The 21,225-nt window shown below is 38.8% G+C and overlaps 1 protein-coding gene across 2 annotated transcripts in view; it reads left to right on the forward strand.

Annotated features, from left to right (window-relative positions):
* LOC121952406 (seizure protein 6 homolog) overlaps nucleotides 1-21,225 on the forward strand; it is a 129,839-nt gene that overhangs the window by 85,875 nt on the left and 22,739 nt on the right. For both annotated transcript variants that reach the window (XM_042499065.2, XM_042499063.2), the window contains exons 4-5: nucleotides 6,273-6,465; nucleotides 20,348-20,533. In XM_042499065.2, coding sequence (XP_042354999.1) covers nucleotides 6,273-6,465; nucleotides 20,348-20,533 — 379 coding nt within the window. The remainder of the gene's footprint in view (nucleotides 1-6,272; nucleotides 6,466-20,347; nucleotides 20,534-21,225) is intronic.

The raw sequence follows: 21,225 nt of genomic DNA on the forward strand, positions 1-21,225 counted from the left end.
CACTTAAGGTTTCAACATGACTCAATTCATGCCATTTTAACACAAATACCAAGACTCAATCACGCTTCAGTCAACTTGCAAAATATACACAACCGCTCAGTTAAGCCTGACTAACTTGGTTTACCTTAAAACTTAAGTTGCTATCACTTACAGAGAACAATTTAATTTACACATCATTTTTAAGTTGCAACAAATTCACAAAATTGAATTAATATACCTAAAAATATTGACTGTATTATTTATTATTTATTATTCTTTTTTATGTATTTATACTTCCCTATGTGAAGCGTCTTTGAGGATGGATTCTAAAAAGTGCTATATACTGTAAGTCTGATGTATTGTTGTTGTTGCTGTTATAATAATAATAATACTAATTATTATTATTATTATTATAATTAAAAGTAGTAGTTAAATATATTATCTTACCTTTATCAAGGCAGTTGATTTCCTAGATGTATAAAAGTAAGATAAGCACTTGAGTTTACAGTGCAGTAACTCCCTAATTGCATGATACAGGTTTTTTATTTTATCTCTTATGTGGACTGTCAGATACCAGCCGTGACTCTATAGTAACAGATTAAAAGCCATGCCGGCCTGCTTTCTGTTTGGATGCGATAAGATGAATCTTCACCTCTGCTCACTGTTCACTCACATAGTTTAACACTGCAGCACCCCGGATGCTCCCTGTTCCACAGAGATCATAGTAACACAGCAAGATCAAGGTATTCACTCCTGCAAAATATCCCCGGCAACCTTTATTTTGGAGATTTTCTCACCATCTTTTGTATTCCAAGTGCAGTTGTGGCCCGTCAATTGTATTGTGGCTTTCCAGGGTGGTCTGTTCATTATAGCAGTTTGATTGAAAAGACAGTGGCCAGGGGAGAGAGATGACCCTCTCTCCTCTAGTCCTCTCGTTTTGATTGGGCTCAGGAAATATTTTACCGGAACAGTTGCAGGGCAAAAAGAAACGCTTGAAGTGAAAAAGCACCTACTCATAGGACAGTCTGACAGTACATTCCTTGCATTGTTTAGAGCTTTTCTTTACTAACCTGGATAAAAGCACACTAAACAGGCATTCTTCTTCGCTCGACACAAAATGGAACAGCGCAATGTTTAGATGGCATCCTCTGATAATGTTGTGGTTTGTTGCAGAAGTGTGCTTGGTCAGCCAAATCCCTGCTTCCACAAATGTGTCTGCTGAGGCAGAGATTCCAGCTAGGAGTTACAATAAGCCTGCTCTCATTACAGTCCAGAGGAACATGCATGTGTGTGGACATGTGTGCATGTACACACACATGCATGTACATGTATGTGTGTGTACAAGACAGAGACAGTGAGAGGGAGGTCCCTCTGGGCATTTGGCTGCAGCTCTGGTGAAGATAAGGTACAGTAGTGTGATGTCTCCTGACATGGCCAATGATTCATAATTGAGGCAGGACAGCTGTTGCCGGCTGCACTGACAGGTCCCAGGGAGGATGACAGATGATAGGGCCCTCTGGGGCCAAACTATCTATCAGTCTAACTGCTCACTGTCCACTATCTGCTCACCTGTCCTTCATGAGCCTCCCTGGTGTATGTAAACCAAGTGTCACAGACCTACAGTATGTTTGACCTCACTGGATATGACTATGAGTTGTTGCATTTTCAGAGTGTAGAACCATAAATAAGATGGACACAGTGCCATAAAAACCTCATCATCACAAAGTGGTGTTTACTTAATGAACAAAAAATAACACTGTTGGAAAGTTTTTCATTTTTTTCCCCCTGGAATTTGTATTCAGAGGAATATCAGTGTAAATATATGATACTTAAAATCATCAATAATAATAATAATAATAATAATAATAATAATAATAATAATAATAATAATAATAATAATAATGATGATAATAATAATAATAATAACAATAACAATAACAACAATAATAATAATAACAACAATAATAATAAAAATGTCATAAGTCACAATCTGATCTATAGTAATGTGATATAAAACGTGATATATAATAAAATGCATTGTTTAGCACTTTTCTTAAGGTTACAACACGATCTTCGCTTTACAGAGAACTGAATTGATAAAATGAAAATAAATAGGTACTTTAACAGACAAAATTAAAGCAGTCATAGTTGTATAAGTAATTAAGGGGACTTGAATACAACATGAAACATTTATTATTCACAGTCTTCTGATAAAAAAAACAAAAAACAAAACAAAATAAAAACGTGATGAAATTAAAGAGAGGTGTCCTGTCTGATCTTTATGGGCGTTCCAGTGTCTGGAGACTTTATCTCCAAAGGCCTGCTCACTTAACTGAGACCTTGGAATAAGGGAAAGACTCCCATCCATCGATTTCAGGGGACACTGAGGCATGTAAGGAATCCGACACACACAAAAACAGGAGCAAAGGTTTCTCTTCAACTTTGGGGGGACACGGTCCTCCGCAAGAGTTTTTGAGCATCAAACCCGTAATTGCATGCATTCTGGTGAATTATTCTTCTGCACTGATTTATGGTGTACAATTTTGTCAAAATAAAGTTACTCCTAAATATTGAGAGGGATGTGTGCCCTGCTTCCCCCCAAAATGTTTGTTCTGTTGTAACATGTTGACTGATGTTCTGCACCTACTGTATGTGTGAGTGAAGGAACCACTGACATTAAGTCCTTGAAAAAAAAAATAAGTAAATGAGGGCATGTTTAGCTTTAAGTCAGCATGAGACAAAAATATGTGTTTTTAGTTGGACACAAACAAACAAAAAAACATCAATGGATAAATAAACACGAGACTCATAACACTCCGTCAAATGCTATTTTGAAGTGGCCTAGACTGCCATTAAAATGGCTGGTAGAAATTGTTAGTCCAATTAGTATTTATTATTGCAATTAAATTTGATCATAACTACTGTAAATTGCATGAAATGTTTGGACAACAGGCATCTGAGCTCATTAAGTCATGTAAAAAGATTGATACTAGACTTGGATTGGGGAATAGGGGAGGGTGAATTGAGCGAGGATAAGAGGCTTTCCACCAGTTCCACGGAGGGCTCTAGCAAGAAGGACATTCGATTTCTAGCTGATTTTTTTTTTTTTTTTTTTTGGAGAGATGCTTGACTGAAATATTTATGAACCATGGTGGAATATCAGCCATCTCTCATTGACTCGCGAGCTTTACATAATGGCGGAGGCAACAGACACACATCACGGAATAGTAATTTGAGAATGAATATCAGAGATGAAGGAAATAATAGGCCCCCAGTCTGAATCCCAAATAAATACAATATGCAATGATGGGAAGGTTACTTTGGAAATGTAATATGTTACAGATTACTAGTTACTAGTTATCAACTTACTTATCACTTTTGATTACTTTTTTTAAAACAAATGTTTTAAACAGGGTGATAAAACTGAAAAAAAAAATTAAAAGTGCATAAATGTTGCACTCAAATTTGTGGCAGCGCTTTACTGACCCGTGTAAAAATAATAAAAATATGTGAAGTAAATGAATGAATGTTTTATTCAATATATAAACTTTTTTCTGAAAAAGTTGTATTTTCCACAAGTAATCACCAAACATTTTTATTAGCAATTACATATTTTACTCAGTAGCTATAATTAATAACACTTATTTTCTATATGGGGAAAAAAAGAGGGAGTGCCTTGGAAATGTTTTAAATTTAAACCACATTATACAAGACTCCAACACAAGCAATCAGTCACAATCAATTATAAATGTAATTTTAGAGTTGCGTCTCCATGGTTGCCTAAATGTGTCGGACAATCAAGTTAAACCCGTGGTTAGTGAAATTGCAATTCCACATTGTCTGCACTTTAATCTAATTTCTAGAATATATGAGTGTGAATGTTAAATTGAAGGAGAATTACTCCGCTGTACTGTGGAGTGAATATGAAGTTAGAAGATGAGCAAGTAGCTGAAGTAACCTGATTTGCAAAACATCCAAGCCCCACATATTAACTCCAGAGACAAAAAGGCAGAGACAGAACTGTGCCTGAGGCTTTGTCATTGCAGTGCCCTTGAGAAACAGAGAAACAGGGATTCAAAAACCACGTGGTGTTCCTGTATTACTCACTGTGACACTGTTGTTTAAGGATCCTGAAACAACTTAACTACCTGAGATGCAAGGTCAAGATGCACAGTGTTTGTACTAAAACATACAGAGGTGATTATTAACACACACACACAGCATGAAAATATCTACTTGTCTGACTATTTTTATGTGCTGTTTGCTCTCCGTGTTTTCAGTTAGTCTGAAAACCCCCCAGAGTGCTCCTGTGTTTAATTCCGGTTGTGATAAAAATCAAATCAATCAAAGTGGCTGCCCTCATGGATCATTCAGGAAGAAGTCACCTCTAAGCCCACTCTCATTGTACATTAGCCTCTCTGTGCTCATTGTCAGCTCCCCTTCCGCTGAGTGACAGTTAGTCAACCTGGCCAAATTCATTTCACCGCCGCCGCCGTTGTGTGATGTGCTCATCCTGCCCACTGTCTCAGCTTTTCCAGGCGGCTGCACTAACACTCCTGCACACATATATTACCTCAGGGACATTGGCCCATGGAGGGCGACCCTTTTTCTGCCTCACAGCGTACCTGAGACCTGAGCCCACTACCTATGACAGCATTAACTTTCAGAACATGCTTTGAATTTCACTGAAAGCTTGAACTAGATGCGGTTGAATTAGCTTTGATGGTGCACTTGTAGTTAGGGACATGAAGCCAATGTGGTTGCAGGATGGTATAAAAGAATCAGATGCATTGAGCTCTGAGCATTGATATTTTGCATTGATATTTTATATCCTGTTTGTTTGTTTGTTTGGTTTCATTATTTTGTTTTGTTTTTTATTAGAAGAGGCCAGTGCACAATACACTTTGCTATTTATTTAGCAATTATTTAATCTATTTGGCTAAGCTAAAATTTTACTTATGTGTTTGCCTTTTTTTCAGATTTAGTTTCCTTTAACATGTTAAAGAACATGTTAGAACTTTTAAATGCTTCATTTTTTGTTGCGCCCAATTAGTACCCCACAAAGAATGTTATATTCTTAAATAGCATACAACAACATATCAATGACGTACCTTAAAATAACACAAAGTTCATTTGGTTTCACATGATTCCATACACTGGTCTCCTGGGGGAAAGTCCTGTGCTGTTTGACCCATACACTACCCCAACTTGCCTCCTCAAACATACTTATACTACCTCCCTCTGTACTGCCATCAGTGGATCAGTCTCCTCGATTACATGGGATATGAACAAATTACAGGCTCATGATTATGTGGATGATACATGCATTGTGGTGCTTTTACTTTTTGTAGCTATATATACAAACAGTGCATAAGAACAGCCTGAATATTATTTAAAACTGCCATGCAAACACAAGTGAAGACTTTTCTCTTCTTCATGCACTTTGGAAGTAGGTGAAGTTAGAATTCCCTGTTCTGCAAACACAACTGAAGGTGAAAGCATATTTATTTTTGTCATCCAGAATAATAACCAAGACCTGCTGTTGGATGAACATGCCTCTTTTATAGTTCTATGGGGAATGAATCAGATGTTGCTCCAAAATGTGTCAGTGCTCCATTATCCAGACAGTTTAACTACGTGCAATCCTCCCGAGGTTCCTTCACCAGATTTAGCTGCAGATGCTGTTCAAACCTGTTGAAGACATAAAGCAATGCTGTCAGAGTGGCTTACAGGCACAAGGCAAACACTGAAAGAGGATGAGTCAATCACGCAACAAAACGTTGGTGGAATGACCCAGACAGATTCTACAATTACTCCAGAACATGTCTTCAATCTGGGAGCAAGTTTATAAAGAAATGACTAAACATATCCCGCTGCAACTGTGTTGGTAGACAAGTGAGCAAAGCAACACAGCAGGTGACCCATTTTTCAGAGTAACGTCATTAGACTAAACTTGGCTTTAAATGGAGACACAACAGCTGGGGGGTGCTGAATTAAGATCCCATCTGGTGTGATCTGAGACCCCATAAGACAACAGAGTTAGTCACCAGGTTTGTGTTCATTGCATTTTTTTTATGAAGTTAAAAGTCTGTGAATTTTGGTGGATAGAAACAAATGTCCTCATTCAAACAGTGCAATAAATACGATGCCCTGACTGTTAACTTTGTGCAATATGTTATTTTACAATGATCCTTTGAAAAAGTGTAGGTCGGTCAGTGAAGTGTTTTCTTGCATGACATCATGCATGAGGCACAGAGGTGAGGTCATAAAGTCCTGTGTGTCTTTTTTTTTAGGTGCTAAATGTGAGTGTGTTGGAGGGAGAGCAGGTGACAGTGGAGGACACGGGTGGCCGAGAGCCCTTCATCCTCGCCAATGAGTCAGTCTTGATGAGGGGCCTCATTTTACGCAGCTGGAGCAACCAGATCTCCATTCGATTTCGTAGTGACCAACAGCACAACTCTGGATTCCTTCTGCTGCATTACCAAGGTAAGCCAGTGCCAACATTACCACATTATTCAAACTGTGCATTAGTCCCACCCCTGCACCAGCTTCGCCTGTCTCACAGTGCATTCAGTCATTCTATTATTTCTCAGCATTTGTTGGATTTGGTCCTGCAAGGGGGGCACCACTTGGTGAGCATTTTTAATCTAGCGCAATGCAGTAATGACACCTTGTAAATGTAGACAGCCTAAGGCATACACTGGTACCAACCATGTTTGCATGGCTTGTAGGTAAGAGGGCTGAATTATTGTCCAAAATCAGGCAAAATGTTGGCAATGGAATGACTTTAGCTTGCAATTTTCAGAGTGTTCCCTTGAACTCTCACCTCAACATTTCTGAATTTTCACAATCCGAGGTGGGACAAAAGAGGAAGAATCGCAGGTCAAATTAAACAATACACTGATTTAATAACTAAAAGTCATCCGAAAAAATCCGAAACAACTCAAATTGCACAAATGGGAAGAAGAATTATTTAGTCAGAAGTGTATTCAATTCAAATTGAATTTGTAGAGCACATATAAAACAACTGCAGTTGGCCAAAGTGCTGAACAATATAAAACAACAAACAGAACAGATTGCAATACAAAAGAGCATGAAGTAGATCACGGTATCATGCTCAGGATCAATATGCCAATGAGAATAGATGGGTTTCCAGCTGTGAATTTAAGCTTTCTGTGTTCTGAACAGTTTTTATGTGGATAGGTATGCTATTCCCGAGTGTAGGGAAAGCTTGGTCGCCACTTTTTTATGTCTACTTCTAGTCAAATCCAGGAGCATCTGATCATTGGACCTCAGTGCTCTAACTGGGGAATGAAGAGATAAAAGTTCTGAGAGATAAGGTGGTGCCTGACCATTTAGACCTTAAAAGCAAGCAATAAAACCTTAAAATCAATCCTAAAACATACAGAAAGCCAGTGGAGGGAAGCCAATACCAGCGTTGGATGGTCTCATTTCAACTATCTAGTCAAACGATGCGCAGCTGCATTTTGCACCAACTACAGACGGCAAAGTGACAACTGATCTGCATCCACATACGAAGAATTACAATGAGGTAATAAAAGCATGAATGAAAATCTCAACATGTTTGTGGGGTGGGTGGGGGCTGTCAAAAATTATACCATCATTTTTATAAAAGATTCAATGTAAGATGCCAAAGGACCAAGGATATCGGTGTCGTCTAATAAGATGGGTCATCCAAACATGACAGTCTATCTTGTTTCCATTTAGATGGAGGAAGCTGTGTAGGGTAGTGAGTGGGCAAGTGAAAATGTGCTTTAGGGGTGCTGTGCTTAAAAAACAAAGAAAGCAGAAGTGTGCTGAGGAGGTCTGCCAGCCAAAGAGTGACTGACTGCTGCTGCTCTTATATAGACCCGGCCCAGGTGTATCCCATGACACTGATTGAGCTCATCAAGTCCGCTGCCCTGCAATTAGAAAGCAAACAACACAAGCAGACGAACCTAACAGAGGAGGAGCAACCCAGCAGAGGGGCCACCACAGAATGTTCTCTTGGTACCCATGTGCCTCCCTTAAACTTTAGAGAGTTTGTTCCCAATAAATGTTACCTTCAATCAATGCACTCTTTCAAATTAAAGCTATAAATTTAAGAAAAAAGGACAGCCAGCCTATGTGAAGAGCAATGAATTACCTACATTACACATTAAAACAGGATTGCTATGGCACCCAAAATGTTAACTGTGCCACTATTACTTCATGAATATGAAATAATTTATAAATATGAACTGTAAAACAAATAAGAAACCAAAGTGTATGAACATGTGATTCCTTAAATCAAGTGTACATGCTTTAACTGGCTATCCTTTGGAACAATTTCTGGGGATGCCATAGCATGCCAGCATAAAGAAAAAAAGGTGACAAAACATGAGGACAACCTTTTTTTTAAGAAATGTAAAGGGTTCTTCTACTTTGCGTCCTATCATGTTGCAGCTATCAACCAACAAGACAAGGAGGGAAGAACTATGCTCACTTTACCATAATAAAAAGAAGTAACAAGGTGTGTTTTCACATTAAATCAGCATATTTTAATTTAACGTAACAAAAAAAAAGTAATCACATGAGCCACAATGTCTATAGGGTTTTCCAATGCTTATCAGTTAAAAAGAGGAAAATGGGTTTCCATTGGAATTAACACATTTAATAATTTACTGAGTGCTAAATTCCATTGGCCTCTGCAGAGATTAAAACTATACAGAATTAATTATTAAATGTGATCAAATAGAAACCACAAGGGAGGAGTGCGTGCCAGCAGGAAAACCTGTCAGCATAGATCGTCGCTGTATGTTGTCGGTGAATATGATCGCCCATAAATTCCTCCCTCGCTCTCGCTTGTTTTGTGCGTGACATTGATCTTCCATGTCCGCAACAATGTCTGTTTATCTTAGCAATCACACAAAGTGGCCGGCAATTACATGCCCCATCGATTTGAGCTGATGGTGGAAGCTGGTGGACAAAGCATTCATTCCACCACATTACCGTGGCACTTTCATCAGCTTGAAAATGAAAGCGACCATCAAAACAGTGCCGCTGACGTGAGATAAATCAGCCCCGTCGCTGTTGGATGTGTGAATATTGCTGTGTGGTCAGGCTGAATGATGACAGCAAGGGGTCAGCACAGATCATACAGGGTGATGCATAGATGGGGACAGATGGTGACAAATGGTGGAATATATATTACACCATCAATCGGCGTACTTTTATCCTTCATTTCTCCTCTTTGCATTTCTGGAGCTCTTATCCAGCATAGTTTTTTATGCAAAATGTTTTTCAAGGTTTATTGATGAATATAGATGGTAGCCCTATGCTATTCCCTTCACTCTTTAGTATGGTTAAATAAGACATATTCAGCTATGCCACATTCACTTTTTAATAACCCCGGCGGTCACAATGCATTCAGCGGGGATACAATACTGGGTGCTATTGCCGGTCATATTTTTAATTGAAACTGCTGGATGCTGCTTATTTTGTGACCCGTGCTGCATTTGCCCACACCTCTTCATAGGGAACATGCATAATCAAGTAGTTCCTTATGATCCATGCAAACATCATATCCTGGATAACATCAAAAACCAAGATAAGGCTCATAGCCAGGATATTTTGCATGCGTGTTTGGAGATGTGCTCTCCCTATCAATCACGCATCAGTTAAGGAACATATATTATGATAAGCGCTGTAATGATATTCACCTTGAATTTAAAAAATAAATAAGGATGTCCTGAGTCTAATTTAAGCATCCATAATGAATTGAGCCAAAGTATTAAATATAATGTCAGGTGCCTGCTCTCACCCACTCCGTTTAAACACAGTTTTGTCAACTTTAAAACTGTAGAATGTAACTAAAATAAATTTTGGACGATAAAATATGGTCAGGACATCCATAAGTGAAAGTCAGACAGTGGTAATATCTGCACTCTGGTACAGAAAGGACAGAGACTGTCATTTGTTGTGGTTGTCATTTTGGAATCAAAAAAACTCCTTCAAAGACAATGAGGAACCAGGATGATGAAAGAGTAACACATAGATATTAATAACCAGGTTTCCATCCCTTCTCGTCATATTTTGATGAATGGGCAGCCGATTCTGTCTGGCTGTGTTCTCATCTGACGCCATTCAGGGCCTTTTATGTGCTCTTGAAAGGTGCCTTTTGGCATTGCGCTCTTAGGTATTTTATGAGTTCATAATGAGAACGGGCTGGTATTAACACTCAACAACAGAGTTGCTTTCTTAACGTAAAGTTAAATACTTAATGTAAAGTAATGTGATTAGGTTTCTGCAAGTAACTTTAGGTTTAGTAAAAAAAAGGGGGCATCCTTAGGTTTAGGCAAGTAAAGTTAAGCAGGATAGGTTTAGGAAAACGAACATAGTGACAATGTACCTTAAGATAACTCAAAGTTCATGGGGTTTCAAACAAGACACAAACACTGGTCTTGAGGGGGGAAAGTCCTGGTGCCTCTTTATGCAGACTGTCTCCATATTACTTACCTCTTTCCTCCCTTCAGAACATCGGTCACGTGATCACAAGCATTGTGTAAGAATAGCATGCGATAATGTTGGCTCACGTAACTAATGACTAACTTGATAAAATAATTCAATGTTGACCTTTAGTTTAACACATGACACAAACACTTGTCTCCGGGGTGAAAGTCCTGTGCTCGTTGTACCCTCCCACTTGCCCTAAGCAGACTTTTTTTGCTCTTTATACTACATCCATTGTTCTGACTATCCAATAATGACAAGGATGGGTAAACATTGGAGTTCAAGGCACAGTGTATCTCATATGTGAAAGAGTGCTGATATTATAATGGTATTGGAGACCCACCCCAAGCGGCATATCTTGACGCCCTAGAAGTGAAACCAGGCTGCAGTTTCTTATGTTCTATATTATGTTCTTGTAATGATTAGAACCAGGATAAGACTCGTAACAGGGACAATAGTGTGCATGTAAACTTACCCATTGATAACTGACCATATGTTGGTGACAGCTTAGATCAGAATTTGAGAAAAGCAAAAATATTGAGAAATAAAACTTGAACATTCTGAGATATTTGGATACAATAGAAATCTTCTCAGGAGTGCCTGTGGCTATTTGGCTTAAGGCATTAAACTGAGTGGACAAACAGCCCTGGGTTACTCATTGTATATTTTCATTTTAAATACTCTGAATCACTTTATTTCCAATTAATTTATTTGACACAAAAAGGGCTTCATCTTAAAATGGACTCAACACAGCATCTTCAAATCATTTTATAGAGAGATCCTGTCTGATATTGTAGATATTCCTGACCACTTTATCAATTGTTATGATCCTTTAAAACCCTTATAAAGCATTCTTTTATATTTGTTGCCGCATTACTGGCATATAAAAACCTTGCAGTCAAATGTGTGGAGTCAGTTGTCCACCAAACAAACTAGTTGAGGGGACAAATTAGGTCACACTAATGAGAAAAAATGCAATGAGGAGATTTCTGAAAGAGGACTAGACATATTGGAGACACCAAAGATATTTCAATTTGTGTTCTGCTCCTTGGTAAGCAGAGTATCACCTTGTCCTTTATAATGGGCTCTGAGAAATGTGATTGGACAAGCGTGGAGATGGAGACAGAACTGTGGAGAGATGGATCTCAGCTCAGGGTAATTAATATCTGCTACAGCGTTGGCTCTGCCTGCGATGGCAGACTGATGGATGCCTCTATAAGATCAGCAGCGAGCCTGACACTGGGAACATGATTATAAGTGTGTGTTACTGTTTATATGTATTGGGGGGAAGTAGGGGAGTGGGATAGGAGGGAAGCATACCACTTTCCTTGTACATGCGTCTCTTATCTATTACTCAGTGCACACACATATGCACATATCCTCATCTACATAAAACATTCATCGTCTATTTAACAATAATGTCCAGAGACAGCAACAATCGCATGCATGCAACATGCACAAGAATAAAACATGAATTATGTGTAGCACGAATTACATGTAATGTATCCTGAGTGTAAACAAATATGTACATAATCGGAGTTCTTTGCTGCACATACTACCAGGATGGTATTTTCATTCCTAACACAAATATTTGTGGTTTTATGGGGTAATGCATACTCTTGCAATGCATATGAACATTTGCATAATCGCTATTTTCAAAGCTCTTCATAAGCAGGATTGAGAAGGTGGTGTATGTATGAAAAAAGACAGATTTTTTAAATAAAATTAAACAGCGGAGGGGGTTATAGACAAAATCGAAGAGTTTTCAGCTCTTAAGTCTTGTGTCGAAGTCCAGCCAAACAGGCTATAGCCCCTTTTACACAGACTGTTCAAGGTGGCAATATTGCAGTGTTTTGTCTTCTCACCATACTGTATAAAAGGTACAATTGCAGAATGGGGGGACAGAGTTGTCTTGCCTTTGAGCCAGCAACGGAGGTTGTAACAGTTCCAAAATGATTTCTGTGTATAAAGGGACACCCGGCAGGACGGGATAATTGGCGGCATCGGTGTGACATTTTGGTAACGTGGTATACATGCAACTCACTGAGGGGAATTTAAAAAGCAGCTACCCGCAGTTTACTCAAAAAGGAAGAACACTAACCATAAATGTCCACAAACTAGGAAAACAATGAGGTCCAGGGGATCTCTCCCCTTCAAGAGATGACAAAATCAGCCACCACATAACAGAGACGGTAAATGACTGTCATTGTGATATTATGTCATTATTATTGTATAGAAAGTGCAACAAATGTGTATGTTGTATGTCACACTGGAGGTCAGCACTGTGGTGTTAAATGCCCAACGCACCTCCTGCCTGATGTTGCTGTTGTTTGTTTCTGTGTAAACAGCAAAGGCAGCATAAAAAACAACAACTTTGTAGCGGCCCTATAGTGGCATGATGACTAGCCCTTGAGTGTGCTGATTTGTAAAACAAGTCACTGACACTCATTGGATAGTAATAGATTATTTAAATAAATTGTACTGTTTTTTGTATCTTTTTTGGGAAAAACAATATTAATCATTGCTAATGGCATACATGGTAATTCATCACAGCATAGGCTATTTACTCAAATAAGACAAACCTATTGAAGGCACAATTTGAGTCTACAGTTGTACTTAGCCTGATTTATTTATACTGAGGGGGGTCTACTGCCAAGATTCCCAGGCTAAGAACAAAGCCAGAAATTGAAACTCCACATAAATATCCAGCAGTTCCCATAAACAGTCGTTAACCTGGACTTACGATAATATATCGTGTCACTTACCGAGAAAAAAAACAACAAAACTTTCCATGCAGTGTCATTGTCCTACGTTGCATGAAAGCTTGTTGAGAAGATAATTTATCTTAAACAAGTGGTGAGAAATCTAGATGCAGAACAAGGAAATGAAATCACTATCATTCTTCCAAAAGCAAAAAGAAGGGTTAATTACAGTGCTGGAAGGCAAAAGTAGAATTATACCAGTAAAAGCCATATTCTGACTTTTTTAATGAGGGGTCAAGGAATGCTGTCATTTATTCAAAATGTAAAAAAAAAAAAATTAATTATATGCATTACCATTGTGGGTACTATTAATTAAATGTAACGCTGCACACGGACATGCGGACAACCCAAGGGCAATTTTACTACAACCCTTTTTTAGTTTATAAAATGGCTGCCATCATATCTGACCTCCTGACCTCTATGGTTGAGATCTCATTGTCATTTCAGGATTTCGTGGAGTGTATTCAATGAGACTGCCAATGGCAGTGACGCTTTACAGGAATTATTGATTGGTTGTAACTAATAAGCCAGGTTGACAAGTGAGGTGGCCGGAGGACCTCTACCACTGGCAGGGATCCACCATTTGCCACAAGTTCTCAGCAGCATTGATGAGATGCTGCCTCTAGTCCAAAGTTATTTCTCTTTAATAGCCTTTATTGAGTAAATGACCATTAAAATCGAGTTTTTAACCCAACCACATAAATATCAATAGACCATATCACAGCAGAACTATGGTGTGGCTTTCTACAACTGAATCACTTTCCCAGAGACAACACTATTGATCTTCCTGTAAAAAGGTAATGCTTTGGTGCACAGCCAGAACACGACGCACGGATACAGCGAGAGAGTCACAGTCTCCCACAAGTCACCTGCTAACTGCAGGACTGCAATCATCTGCAGCAAAACAACAACTGACTAGAGATGACTACTCATCAGCGCAGGATTTTCTCTCCTTGGAAACAAATTTTGCTCTCGAAATGTTGATTGGGGATAATATTCTCCAAATACGCTGTCGTGAAAAATAATAATAACAATCGACACTCGATTTATTATTTGTTTTCTGTTTTCTGTCACCCAATTTCATTATCTCCTGCCCCCACTTTGCCAATTTTGATCTCATTCCAGCTCTCTACCTGAAGGGATTCAGGCGGCACGTGAAACACAACAGAGCGGCAGTTTATTGGGCCGAAATGGAAATGCATTTCATTTGTTTATCGAAATACGGTGGATAACTTAGTTTTACTGGCTTCCTCACCTCATCTATTGTGCCCTAGTTGACAATAGTTGTCCATTATTGGTTGAGGAGCGGCATTGTAAGTTTGGCAAATGAAACCTGTGCATACAGCAGAATGAGGCTCATTAATGGGAGGAGTATGTGAGTGAATGCAGGAGTGCCACCGAGTGTTAACTTTCTTTAAATGGTTTCAGAAAGTTGAGCAACTTTTGACTGAGGGCTGAAGAAACCGCAACTAATTATTGGATCCAAAATACACATTCAGGGCTCCATATTTGTTGACAAAAGAAAATTTGAATTTCAGATAGGTGAAAGAGGGCAGGAAGCAATATAAACAGAAACACTTTATATTCAAAAAGCCAGGACGAATCCATCGCTGTTGCACAGATAAGAGAGAGAGTGAAAGAAAGGAAGCACGACAGTATGTGTTCCCTTTTGAACTTTTGTGAATGAGTACTGAGAAATGACAAAAATAAAGTGAAAAAAAAAAAAAACATTTAGCCCGTGTTCAGATGCCTAGTGATTATGTATTGGTTATGACAAGCTACACATGGAAATGACTCTCTGACTTCAAACTGTGCCATTTAAATCCCAGAGGCTTTTATCTATTTTTTCCCCTCACTTATTTTTTTATAGACTCCTATTTTAAAACAATATTAAACAAAGCAGCAATACGTGTCAGCTATGAAGTGGTGTTTGTGATACGTTATAGCATTTATGTCAGAAAAATCTGCTTGTTTGATGCCCCTAACAGTGTGATTCTAAAAGAAAATGCAGTGGGGTGATACATCATTTCCACATCATGTCTCTCCACTTGGACACCCTATTATCAATTTGATAGTCTCTAAGACATACTTCATGTTTTTGAAAAGTTCCCATTATCCCTTATTTACATTTGAATTTACCAGAATGGTTATAACTGTGGTGGTTTTATTTAGGTTAATTTATCAGTTCTCTGTGATTCAGAAATCATGAACTGGTGTACAATGCAACTTCCTGTCTGTAGTGGACACTTGATTTGTTTTAATTATTTTTTTTAATTTGGGCTTAATCCCAGTTCACTCCTTGCTCCAAGAGGTGTCCAAATTCTTGTTGGGGTAGGGTGAAGTATTAGGGCCACACATTCTTTCAAACTGAGTTTTATGTTAAATCATTGGCAAAATAGCTACACAAGCACATATCTCCTTAGGCAATTAAAATTTTAAAATTATGATAACCATCGTATTATCTTTGTTTAATGTTGTTAAATCGCTAATAGCCTATGCTGATGCCTGATTTGCACACGACAGTCCCACATTTTGACATATTTGCATGTCACATTGACCCCTGGATACACCATTCATGGCTGGTTGTTCAGTGGCGCATGAGGCCTAAAAATCCCTATTTCTGCAATTTGAGATAACCCAAATGAGCGGCGCTCCTATTGCATCATTAGGCCCATGGAGCAGGCGTGTTAGAGACTTCCACTGGCAGAGCTGGCTACTTCTGTTTCAGAGTTCTGCTTACTTTAATGGTGATAAAAATTATTTAATCTTGCAGCTTTTCTAGACTTTCTGAGTGTTATTTAACTGCATGGATTAAATCCTGATAGGGAAATGGGTCGTTTTGCAGAGGTTTTGATTCTCGAAAAAAATGTATCCAGTGATATACAGGCATGTCTTTTGAAAAGCGAGTCAATGTGAAAATGTTTTTTGGGGGGCGCTAATGGCATTAAGTGATGGACTTAGGAGAAGTAATTCTACTGTTTGGACATTACAAAAAAAGTCAAAGTCCAGTGCACTTCCTGGGGCCCTGAGACTCGCAGGGTAGGAACACAGGTTGCCAACGTCAACTTACAGAGCACCGTTAGTGACTTTTTTTTTTCTTTTTTTTTGACTTGATTGATTGGTCATGTAACACTTAAGTGTATATGCTACATGGCTGTTTTCATCGTGATAATATAATATAATATGTTTTTACATAAGAGTCATTGATAACTACTAAAAATGTATATAAAAGGTCTTGAAGGGTCATCCCATTTCTTAGACAGCATTTCAATTTCTCTTTCTTAACTCTGTTCCGAGGGGCAAGGTTCACTCGAGTATGAGGAGTATGGGTAAAAATTTTAAAAAATGGGAACATGCTTTGATCTGCAATGATAGTCATGCTGTGAAACAGAAGGTTCACCTGAGCATTACCAATGCAACTATTTCTTCTCCTCTACAAGGAAACAATAACTAAAGACGTCTCTGTTTCCCGTGGCCCTACAGTACTATCAGCTAATCTTCCTGGCTGTCTGCACCGTGGATCTATTATTTGTAATGGCAAAACAATCAGACTTTATGGCCCAGCACCACATCTACTGGAATGGAGGCCGCGCGTAATTTAATACTTCGGGAATTGGCTCCACAATTTTTGCCTCCGGCTCTCCCGCTGCATGCTCAATAGGGATGTAAATGCTGCTATGATAATGGCAATAACTAGGTTCATTGGAGCTGGTGATAAACTATGAATTGAATGGATGACCCAGGGGCAGTGTACCTCGTCCCCGTGGCTCACTGATTTAGTGCAAAAGAAAGGCCTGTTTCATTACGGTGGAAACCACGGCTTGTGTGAGAGGAAAAAGTAGTCAGGAGATTAAAACATAGTAGATGAGGGCAGGCTTACAAGCATTTATGGCCATTATGCATTTAGGGCTGTTTTCCCTCGAGTTCAAATCCAAAGATTGATAGAAATAACATTTTTGAATATCCAATTTAGCTTCAAGGTAATGCTGGAAACATTGCTAAAGTGTTGTTTTTCATCTACAAATGAAGCCGGAATGAAAGCACTTCAAATCCAGCCTGCCGCAGAGTGTCTGAAGAATCTGTTTTGTGCTGTTTAGTCTCCGCTTGCTCTAAATTTGTGCATGGAAAGACCTCAGAAGGCAAATATATTAAAGTATTCATGTGTGTTTCTGTCAAGTGTCAGCTTTCTCCTTCTGCATGGGGATGCTTCTCCGGCTCTTAATGGATGATTTTGTTTATCTGTTTTATCATGGAACATGTGTCAAATCTTTTAACGGTTGTTGTTTACTTTCAGGACTCTTTTGATTGGGTCAGAGATGTTTTGGACCACCAAAAACAATGTCTGTGATGTTAATTTTGATAAGAATCAAGCAGAAAAATAGGAAGAAGTAGCACTTAAGTAAATTTATATAGACGGACTCACACCAATCAACCGTTCAACGGCAGCTGAAAATTGTTTTTGTCCACGTCTTAATTCTGTAAACAAATAACCTTAATCATATTAACATAAGTGGATTAAGGTGTTTATAGTGCATAGCCCATGCCCGATTATTATCATAATTGCTTTTAAGACTGCGAGTACAATTTCAGTGCAGACAGGTCTTTCACTATGCCCTTTCCATTGTTGTTTTCTCCCTCTATTAGCGCTTATTAAGGCTCTGCATACACTCCATTAAGCCGAAGCATGACGTGCAACTTGCAAAAGTTTGAGCAAAGTTGCAGTTTTTAAAAGCTCTCTGTAATTTTCCCCGGCACACAATCACACTGTGATCGTAACACAAGCCATAGCGGGGTCCAATTATGTTGCTTGTTTTGTTGTTCACACATTTCCCGAAGTTTAAAAGTTTTAGTCTGGTCATTAAAGTGCCTACACTAATGAGGTAGAACAGTGCAGCTGTTAGACAGGAAGAGAAGGCTGTTTAATAGCTTCCATTACAGACTTGGTTAGCTCACTCCATTATCCATGTGAACTCCATCCCATCCTACATCATTTATTCAAAAACAACGACAGGACAACAATGCAGAGCAAGTCCAGGAACATTGATCTTACCCCCGCTGGAATCACGACTCTTTGACAACCACTACAGAGGCAATTTCTCTTCCAGCTATCGCATTACAGGCCTATGATGTTCAACTGATCAGCGGCATTTCTATTTGTCAAAGTGTTTGCAGTGGTTCCACAGTGCACCATACAGTGATGTTAATTACTGTAATGCTTCGAACATGTCTCTGTGCATTTGCATACCACGTGAACTGGTAAACTACAATAAATTAAGAGCGGGCGTTGTTATAAGCAAAGTTGAAGGTTGGTTATAGCATCTAATTACATGTGTGAGCGAGAGAGAGAGAAAGAGAGAGAGAGGGGGCCTATTATAAATGGAAAAACAAATTGTTTTTTCACCATTTATATCTCAATGTGCATGGGTGCTCGGTGGCAGTTTGGAGAAGAGACAACATGGTCAACAATGCAACAAAACAGCAGGGGTTATACACAATGCGGGACACAGAGGATTATGTTGTGGAGCCAGTTAACATTGTTGGCTGTATGTCTTGGCCAGAATTGGACTTTTGTTCAGAATGAAACATGAAATTGTGCATCTAAAAACTTCAAGCTTTTACACTGAAAATCTCACTCAGGCCGCCAGGACATTGGAAATATTTTAAAAATTGTGATAAAAATGGGACCAAGCGGGTCTCTTGATAAAGTGTTTTATGTTTATGTTGTAGCTTTTTGCACTTTCAGAGATAAAGAGAGATAAAAACAAGCAGAAACTTTGGATGCAATTGAATTAATTGTGGCAATAACATGGTCATTCTCCTATCATTTTTACTCTGTGATGTCTTGGCCATGACAGGTTGGAGAGGCCAAAGTAACAATCACACATGTAATACATTTTACTGGCACTACATTGGCAAAACCAAATTAGCACATATATCTTTCTCAGGACACAAACTCTTAACAATACCCTACATGTTGCTGGGCATGGAATGTGGTAAAATTAGTTGCCGGCAACAAAAAAACAACCACTTTCAACCAGTAGACAGCTTCAAGCCCACATCTAAGGGTTTTCCTTTGTACTTCATTATGTGCTGCAGCTGCCCTTACATACACATAACATTGCATGGTTGCATGGAGTATGAATACAACTGGGACATACTTCTTGTCAAAACATTGTACCTTGAACTTTGACCTTCCTATATTTGTCATAATACGTAGCAAAAAATGTAATTACATAGAAAAAGTTTTGCAATTTGGAATGCAGCAGATCTTAACATTGTACCTTAACATTGCCTTGGAGCTACAACAAAATGTCATTCAGAGGCTACCTCTAAGAGCTCTGCTGTTGTTATTTTGCAATATATGTAATTTTAAATTTCAAGTCATAACTACATACATTATTTGGGAATTAATAATTTATTATGGTTATTGTGACTTCTGTCTGCTCTCAATGAGTTGTCACCTATCTGTAGCTCAGTTTATGGGATTTAACTTGTGCTGCACAAAGGGTTGTGGGTCTTAAACAGCCAGAAAATCATGCTGGCTTGCATACTGCAAAACAGGACTAGATGCAATAGAACTTCCTGGTATTTTTGACATGCTGCATTTGGCATATGCAGTTTGACATACTTAATATTTTTCTGACATACCTTGATAGAATGGGCATTGGAACATTCTGCAAAAATCAATATAATGATGTAACTTTATGTAACTATGCAAAGCGTGTAAATTTACATCACTTAAATCCAATATGTAGTTATTTTAACAGAAACCACAATCCTAAAGCTGACAAAACTCCAACTGTTTTACAACAAAAGTGCAAGCAATCATTATGGACTTTGCAATGGCCAGGCTTTTGAGTTGCCAGCACATAATTTTAACATATTTCGTGCCCACTACCACCAAACAGTGCATCGTGAAGTGGCTGTGTCCTTTTCAGGTATTTCTTTGAAACTGTGTTGAAACATTCATTCACAGTGCTTATCAAAACATGCATATCACTTTGAGGATTTTTGGCCTGTTACAGGCCACAGAGTTGCCAAAAATACAACATGCTTACACTATATTTAATTAAATTGTACTCTGCTGTTTCCGTTTCTTACTCTATTCTGTCCAGCCTTTGTTCTGAGCTGTGCATTCCCCAAAGAGCCTGCCGGGGGAGAAGTCACTGTGACACACCTCCACGCTGGCGGAGAAGCCTTCTTCCGTTGTTACACCGGCTACAAGTTACAAGGCCCCAAAATGCTCACTTGCCGCAATGCAACCACACCTTACTGGAGTGGAAAGGAGCCTCAATGCGTAGGTAAGGCCGACTGGTTCTTTGCCAGACTCATGTTAGCTCATTAACACTAGAAGCAGCTCAGGTCACGAGGTAGGTAGCCCTCTTACTGAATCTCAACAACAAAACAGCTCAAAAATGTAATTATACAAACGAAATGTGTAGAACAATAGTTGCTTTTACCTTTAGGTTAATTGGGATGCTGGCCAACCTTTTGTTTGAGATTTCATTTGCACTCAATTACCTCCAAGTTTTTAATACTGACTGGAGGGCAGACTTCTAAAGCAAACTTGCAATTGTAATTCAATTTATCCAAATGTTTTCCAAGAAACTTTGTTAAAACAATATTGTTTAATATGTGACAGAGGCACATTTTTACAATTAAAATGTGCAAATTAAATAAAAACTGGAGGTGTACTGTAAGCCCTCTTCAGTCTTGGAATACAGGTGATGTTGATTAGCAAAAGCTTTCACTTGGTTGTTTCCTACCGAGTTGATTAGTTACACTTCGAGGCCAAATGAGTGTGTTCGCATGTGATTAGCAGCACGGGGAGCTATTCTTTGGAGACGGGGCAAAAACAAGGCCATTGGACCTGACTGCCTTAATTAGAACTGGGCTGTGTGAGTCTCCTTCTCCTGCTGGTAAAGGCTCATCTGCCAGCTCCAGCCTTTCTCTGCGCTTTCCTGCAGCTGGTCTCAACTGATAGTGTTACTGC

This window comes from Plectropomus leopardus, chromosome 15 (assembly GCF_026936395.1).
Source record: "Plectropomus leopardus strain MGB_pleo_1.0 chromosome 15, ASM2693639v1, whole genome shotgun sequence".
Lineage (NCBI taxonomy): Eukaryota > Metazoa > Chordata > Actinopteri > Perciformes > Serranidae > Plectropomus > Plectropomus leopardus.